The sequence below is a fragment of the Nicotiana tabacum genome, chromosome 24 (assembly GCF_000715075.1).
Source record: "Nicotiana tabacum cultivar K326 chromosome 24, ASM71507v2, whole genome shotgun sequence".
In the NCBI taxonomy this organism is placed as follows: domain Eukaryota; kingdom Viridiplantae; phylum Streptophyta; class Magnoliopsida; order Solanales; family Solanaceae; genus Nicotiana; species Nicotiana tabacum.
This window is the reverse complement of record NC_134103.1, coordinates 59615469-59622309: the sequence shown is the minus strand read 5'-3', so window position 1 is coordinate 59622309 and position 6841 is coordinate 59615469. Positions and strand designations below refer to the sequence as shown.

Below are 6841 nucleotides of genomic sequence, written 5' to 3'. Positions count from 1 at the left end.
ACTTATTTCGCCTTATTATTTAAGTTATGAATCAGTTAATGGCTTAATAATTATATCATATTATTGTTGGTGGGATTTTGGATCGTGATACTAGTAAAGAGAGCGTCACCTGGCATGAATTCTTTAGTCAACATCACTTCAGTCATGGTTACTTCCGTCAAAGATTGAAGATCCGAAGAGTTGATTGTATATCCGAAAAGTTACCCCTGAAGTTGCATAGCACAAATTGAACCAAGGAAGATCCAGAACCACCTTCCGAGTGAACACGAGCGTCCACCATGAACTAACTTCGAGGAAAGCGGGATTCTCATTAAACACGACCTCACTTACGCCCCAAATAATCGTAATTGACAAAATTTATACTTATTTCAGATAATAGGCATAACAACTAGGCGAGATATGAGGAGTGATTACACTAGGTTGACACTATTAATACTCCCTTACCCCTAAGATTATAACTCATTCATATTATTACTTTATTAAAATTACTACTGATTCAATTGTTCTAAACATCACGATAAACTACAGATTTCCTTTTATCAAGAAAAATCTCTTGACTTCTTTTTTGCATTGCTTTGTTCTTATTGGTAAAAATTAACTTAATTGGATTGAATCAATTGCTTGTGGACCTCTATCATATAAATTTAATTGATTTAGCCTATTATCACATTTGAGCTTAAATAAATTTCTCTTCCCTACCCCTATGTATAACAGGGAGTAATAAAGTTTCATTGGGTTTATGGTTTAATCCAATAATGCACACCCATGTTAATGGTTTATGCTTACATTCCTCTCATTCCAGTTTCCCTGAACAACCATGGCCAGAGTACCAAAACTCTAGCCCTTGCAAACCCCCCAATGAAGAAGCAGAAAGCAAATATGATACTACACAGTACTCCCAACATCAAGAAATTGACAAAGTAAAATCCGATAAGAAGAAGAAAAAGAAAGAAAAGCATTTTGATGTGACAATGGAAATCATCACTGAAAACCCTAATAAAGCATCTCCGATTGTTGGTTATTTCTCGTCAGCTTATGACCCGTTAAGGAACAACAACAGCAACGCTCAGTTATATAGGTATGTGAAAAAGAACGACCGGTTACAGCTTGTGGTGAGCCCGAACGGGGGGGGAGGTGGATTTTCTGGGAACCAATTACTCCGGCGAGGCAGCGTCCGCACAGTTATGCACTTACTCGCTTGGGGTGCTGATAAGGAAACCCAAGCTCTCAAGATTGTTCCTATTGCTTCTAACAAGGTAGATTTTTTATTCCTCCAAAGTTATTTTTTATTTTGTTTGATTGGTGGGTAAAAATAGGGTATTTTTATGGCCAAATAGCACCTAAAGTTGGCATGACTTTTCAGTTTAGCACTTCAACATAGGCTTATTCCAATTAGACACTTAAAATATATTCATAATGTATCTATTGAACACCTCACTTACTATCAGTAGAAAAAATAAAGCGAGTGTAGTCTACTTGTGGATGACATGGCAAATCGACGAATAAAGTGAAAACATGTGTTATTATTTTTCAAAAAATACTGGAAAGAGTGGACAAGGAATTAAAATATCCCGATGTATTTTTTTTGGACCCAAAATAATTATTAACTAAATGTCTTGAGACAAAAAAATACCCCCTCTCCCCCCTCTATTTTCTTCTTCGCCCAGCTACACCTAGTTGCATCCCAATTTTCCCTCCTTCACCATTGTTGTTACACAACCAAACCCCTCCCCCCCCCCCTCCACAGAGCATCAGCACCGCCACCATTCCACTTACTCACCTAAACAAAAATCTTAAATTTGTTATAACCTTAGCTCTTCATCTCTCGTATTGATTCAATAGACAAATTTAAAAGGCCCAATATAAATATCCCTTACAATTAGAGAAGAACCACCAGTAGTCAGCGAGCAGCAAAAAAAAAATCGACCAACAGCGACCATCGGAAAACGTCGAGCTTGGTCGGAAAATTTATTCTTTGGCGATCATGCACTACCACCTCCGACACTTTGTCTCATTTTCTTCAACTCTTATTTCCTCATTTCAGAATCACCTTAAAAATTTTATGCTCCTTCAAAAATTAAATCAGATAACTACCGAGTTTGATCGAAAAATATAGCCAACGGTTCCAGTTTCATCAATGACAATGAGAGCTTTGACAGCGCCAATGACCAAGAAGATTTAAGAGTAAGTTGAAAGTTTTTTTTTTTAAAGTGAGTCTCTGTAATTGTTCTCCTGAGTGTCGGTAAAAAAGCGGAATTGGAGATATTAAGTAGTGGCTGTTTATGGTGGATTTTTGGTGAAGAAAATCTAAAAACTAAATTTTTTATAAAAAATAAAAATTTATTTGGGTCTTCAGGCGCTCAAGGGAAATTATTCACGCAATATGACATGTCAACGTTTTATGTTTAATAGATACATATTTATTGATGTTTGAGTGTCTAATAGGAACAAGTCTAAGTTGAAGTGCTAAACTGAAAAGTCATGCCAACTTCAGGTGACCCCTTATGTATTTGGCCTATTTTTATTGATGGTGTCGGGCCTACTTTCGCGCACCTTCATTATTCCACCAAATACTTAAAGGCTTAGACTTAGGTAGATGGGAAGTTCATCATCCGTGGTGCAAAGAAAATAGTATTTTATAGTAGGAATTATCCTTGTTTTAGCAGACAAGGTCAATTTGCTTTCTCTCAGCTATTGTGTTTGATTCATGAGTTAAAAAAAAGCTATTTTGTTAGAGGAATTATCCCCATTACAGCTAACAAGTTAAATTTGATCCAGAAGGTTATTGTTGTTCGCTCTGTGAATAAAATGTAGCATTTTTAGCATAAGAATATTCTCCATTGTAGCAAACAAGGTACTTGGCTCTGACAGATATATATTGTGTGATTGGCGAGTAAAAAGAAAGTACCTTGCTTCTTTTGTTGTTATTGGTCAAAGTAGTTTTTGTTATTGTCTCCTTCTAATTTTATGTAGATGCTTAATCAAAGAATGAAATCTGCTTTTTCTTTTCTCAAAACTATTGCATTGAAAAATATCAAATCTCACCTATGCCAGCTGAGATATATATATATTTTTTATAATTGTAGTGTCCGGGCCAATTTGCATGCATCTCGACTAATTTTATGAGGCATCTGCTACCTCCCACTAGCAACAGTATCAGATAAATCTATCCACCAAGTCTTGGATAAATGGGAAAAAATAACCTAGTATTTTTTACCTCCACTAGGACTTGAACATGAGACTTTATGGTTTTTGTTTACCCTAAAAATTGAGTAATAATTAAACTTATATTGTGGTTTTAAGGATATATGATTTAACCCAGTACCAATTGATAAACAACGAATTAAATAGATAAATTGGACAATAAAATAAATCAAACCGGTCTGCAAACAATGCCTCGACCTCAATTCGAGATAGTCTCGAGGTTAGTTAATAAGAACAGTAGAGGATGGAACAAACAGTGATGAACAATAAGTAAAACAAAGAAAGCTGCGTATATGTATATTCTTATCAGTGAATAATGATTCTTCCTCTTACAAGTGAATGTGATCCCTCTTTATATAATAGAGAAATCCTAAATAAGATACAACTCTAATAACGGAAGTAGATCCCATGATTGGCACTAATAACCGCTTTGATTTGATCTGTTCCGGGATTTTTACCGTAATCTTCGACCGGTTACTGATATCTCGCCATTCCGTTATTATGCCTTACTCGACGTCAGTCATGCTTGATCTCGATTGTTGCTGGCCTCAATCTCAATGAACACTTCGATCTCCAGGTTTGATGTTCTATCTTCGAGCTCGATCTCGATCTATTATGAGGTTACCCTCGGAAAAACTTCCCTGCCAACGAAATCGGGTATGCCTGATTTCGACCGTATACAGATAGTCCCCTCGTCTTTTGGAATGTAACGAGAAGAAACGAATTTGAGACTTCGATTTAATACCTCGATCAATTATGATGTCAACATCGTGACGTAAGTGATAGAAGCGATTGAAGCGTCGTGTCTGCACAGTTTTCAAGGTCATTAATTAACGCCAGTTGATGGTCGGCCACCAGTGCTTTCAAACCATCAAAGTGGCTATTATAAATAGACCACCTTCATAATCTTCTCAAACTTTAGTTTCAAACTTCTTCTAATCTTCAAAATCTCTTCTATTCTCTTCAAGTTCATCAACTTTGCCAGTTTTAGTTTGCCAATCTCTTATTAAAAGACCGTTCCTCAAGAGAAAAAGGCCTTCTCATCGCAGCCGGCCGATGATAAAATATTGGTGGAGCCACGTATCGAAGAGTGTATCCCCGGGCCATGTGAACTTACTTCCGACTTTAAAGTCGAAAAACTCTCTTCGGTTCCTGGCCGATGCGAGCCCATGTCTAGATACATCTGTTCGATATCCGAAGGCGATCTCGAGCAGGTGAAAAAAGACTGCCACTTGGAGAATAAAGAGGTGGTGATTCCTGCCCCCGAGGAGGACATCACCACTCATGTGAAAGGGTTCTTAAGTATGTATACTTACCCTTTCACATTGGGTTCCGTCGATCCTGTCATAATCGACTTCTGCCGCCAATACCGGGTAACCCTAGGCCAAATCTACCCCTCTTTTGGCGTATTGTCATTTTGCTCAGATTCTTCTCAAGCAAGGTCGAGGGGATTTCTTTCACCCTCGATCATCTCATTAGGCTATACAGCCCCCGCCTTTATCGGGGCGGACTGATAAGGCTTCAGTGCTGGGCCACGAAGATATTGTTCTCAAGCATAGATGAGGACAAGGACCGAGGATGGATGGACCGGTTTGTCCGAGTCAGGACCTCCGACTTAATCCCCGCCGAGAAGATGCCATTCCCCGAAGAATGGAACATGAAGCGTAAGTAGAACCTCACCGATATCGTTTGATTACTTGTTATGTTTCCTTTACCTCTTCTCATCTATATTCTTCTTTATGGTGCAGCTTCCCCCTGGTTTCCTGTTGTAGTCCCGGACCTTGCAGGTTGGGTTCGACAACTGGTTTCAACCTTTTCGTATGCTGAGCGCTCGTGGCGCGATTTGGCTAAGGGTCGATGGGACGCCAAAAATCATGGTAAGTTTCTCTGTCCGTGTTTGATGCTTTTCTGTGAAATACTTCTTTTTAACTTGATTACTTCTCATACAGGTCCTGGAGACAATGTCGTCATGAGGCCGCCTCCCCCCGGGGAAGAGGAGGTCCTGAAGCCAACCAAAGACAACAAAAGGAGAAGGGCCTCACCTCCAGATACCCCAAAGCCCAAGAAAAGTAGGGCTCGAAAGTCGAAGACTGATCCCGCCGTTCTGTCTGCTGATGTAGTCCAAACACTACGAGATGAAGATGAGGAGGGAGAAGATGCCGACTACCTACTGGTGGCTTGGAAGAGGGGAGGCATCGAAGCTTCGAGAACTACTGAGCCTATGACAGTCGAGGAGGTTCAGCCGCAGACCGAGATAATCTCGGAGGAAGGTCCGAGCAGAGTCCCCGAGTCATCGGGTGTTGATGATGCCTCCTACCGTGATGAGCAACCGGCCCAAAGGGTCTAGTTCTGAAGCCCTTCAAAGAGAAGAGAATGCCCCAAGTGAATCGCTCGATGCAATTAACATTGATGATTCGCCGCCCGGCCCCACGTTCTTTGAGGGGCAGTTTTGGGATGCCCGGTCCATGGGGACCCCCGATGTGGGGACAGCCCCTGAAGGGTATGATATATTCTACGGCTGCTTTACGGGAGTCGATGATGTTCCCGACCTGAACGCATCACTCATTTTCTATGAGGCTCAACGGCTTCTGAACCAAGTGAGGTTTAGCCCATGTTACCATGTTTATGTTTGTTCTTATTTCTCTAAGTCTGATTTCCTTCCTTTTTGTACAGGCTACAGCGCTCCATCGAGAAGCGTCCTCCAAATACCGAGCTGAGCTGGCCCGATGTGAGGCTGATCTCAAAAAGCTTACGGAGGAGAGAGACGCCCTCAAACTCCTCTATGTGCAAAAAGAAGAGGAGATCATGAGTATTCAAACCGAGCTGACAAGAGCTCATCAAGATCAGACCAAGCTCATTGAATGGGTAATGTAAATTTTTGGGAGCTTGTTATGTATTAACTTGATATTGGTGACTAACACTTTGATCCTGTAGGTTCAGCAGAAGGCCGAATTAGTTGAGCAGCTTCGTGAGGAGGCCAAGATGAAAGATGCAGAGACTTTGGGGTAGAAGTAGAACATGGACCGTCTCGCCTCGGAGAAACATGTGGTTCGGGCCCAACTGTCTTCGGTAGAGCGTCAACTCCAAAGTGTGGAGGAGGAGAACTTGGCCCGAGCCCAGAAGGTTGAAGAGCTTGAGACTCGGTTGGCCGTTGAGCTTGCAAGGGCCACATCCGAGGCAGAGGCGCTCGTGGCCTCCTACCGTGCCGACGCTGAAGCCGCTAACACTCAGGTTAAGGAAATTTCTGACGCTGCGGAGGTTAGATTGTCCCGTGTTGCCGAGCATGCTAGGCCCCTGTCTCGAAGACAGACTCTTGAGGAGGTACATGCTCATGGCTTCGACCTCACAACTGATATCGAGAGTGAGAAGGTTTTGGAGGACGAGGTCGGAGCTTTACTTTCCGATGATGAAGACTCTACGAGTGGATCCGAGAGCGGAGGAGATGAAGATGAAGCTCCCGAAGATGCTGCTCCTGAGGCGGACTAGGCACTTAGGATTTATTCTCCTTTTTTTTGTGTAAGACCATGTGTGGTATTTGTAAATAATTTGCATATATGAAAGATTCATTTTCTTTCCTTTTCGTCTCCGATTTCTGATTTATGATAAATTCTGTTTTGCCTTTGCTTTTGAAAACTTT

General features: G+C 41.2%; 2 protein-coding genes across 4 annotated transcripts in view; both read left to right on the top strand.

Moving 5' to 3' along the window:
• The first annotated feature begins 731 nt into the window (after positions 1-731).
• The window catches only part of LOC107774396 (rhodanese-like domain-containing protein 8, chloroplastic), a 28687-nt gene continuing 22577 nt past the window's right edge, over positions 732-6841 (top strand). The window contains exon 1 of the mRNA XM_016593911.2: positions 732-1256. Within this exon, the coding sequence (XP_016449397.1) occupies positions 756-1256 (501 nt within the window). The 5' untranslated portion in view covers positions 732-755. The remainder of the gene's footprint in view (positions 1257-6841) is intronic.
• Positions 1266-6780, top strand: LOC107774397 (uncharacterized). Of its 3 annotated transcripts, none has more exons than XM_016593915.2 (5): positions 1266-4868; positions 4953-5081; positions 5154-5801; positions 5878-6069; positions 6139-6780. In XM_016593915.2, the coding sequence occupies exons 1-3, from the start codon at positions 4787-4789 to the stop codon at positions 5549-5551; spliced, it is 609 nt and encodes a 202-aa protein (XP_016449401.1). In that variant the 5' UTR covers positions 1266-4786; the 3' UTR covers positions 5552-5801; positions 5878-6069; positions 6139-6780. The 3 variants fall into 3 exon arrangements, with proteins under 3 accessions (XP_016449401.1, XP_016449403.1, XP_016449402.1); XM_016593917.2 differs by having other exon boundaries at positions 2192-4868; positions 6148-6780; XM_016593916.2 differs by having other exon boundaries at positions 2192-4868; positions 6145-6780.

Coding starts and splice junctions, on each gene's coding strand:
- LOC107774397 (XM_016593915.2), top strand. CDS start 4,787: ATGGACCGGTTTGTCCGAGTCAGGACCTCCGACTTAATCCCCGCCGAG. Junction 4,869..4,952: donor CGAAGAATGGAACATGAAGC/GTAAGTAGAACC, acceptor TTTATGGTGCAG/CTTCCCCCTGGTTTCCTGTT. Junction 5,082..5,153: donor ATGGGACGCCAAAAATCATG/GTAAGTTTCTCT, acceptor CTTCTCATACAG/GTCCTGGAGACAATGTCGTC.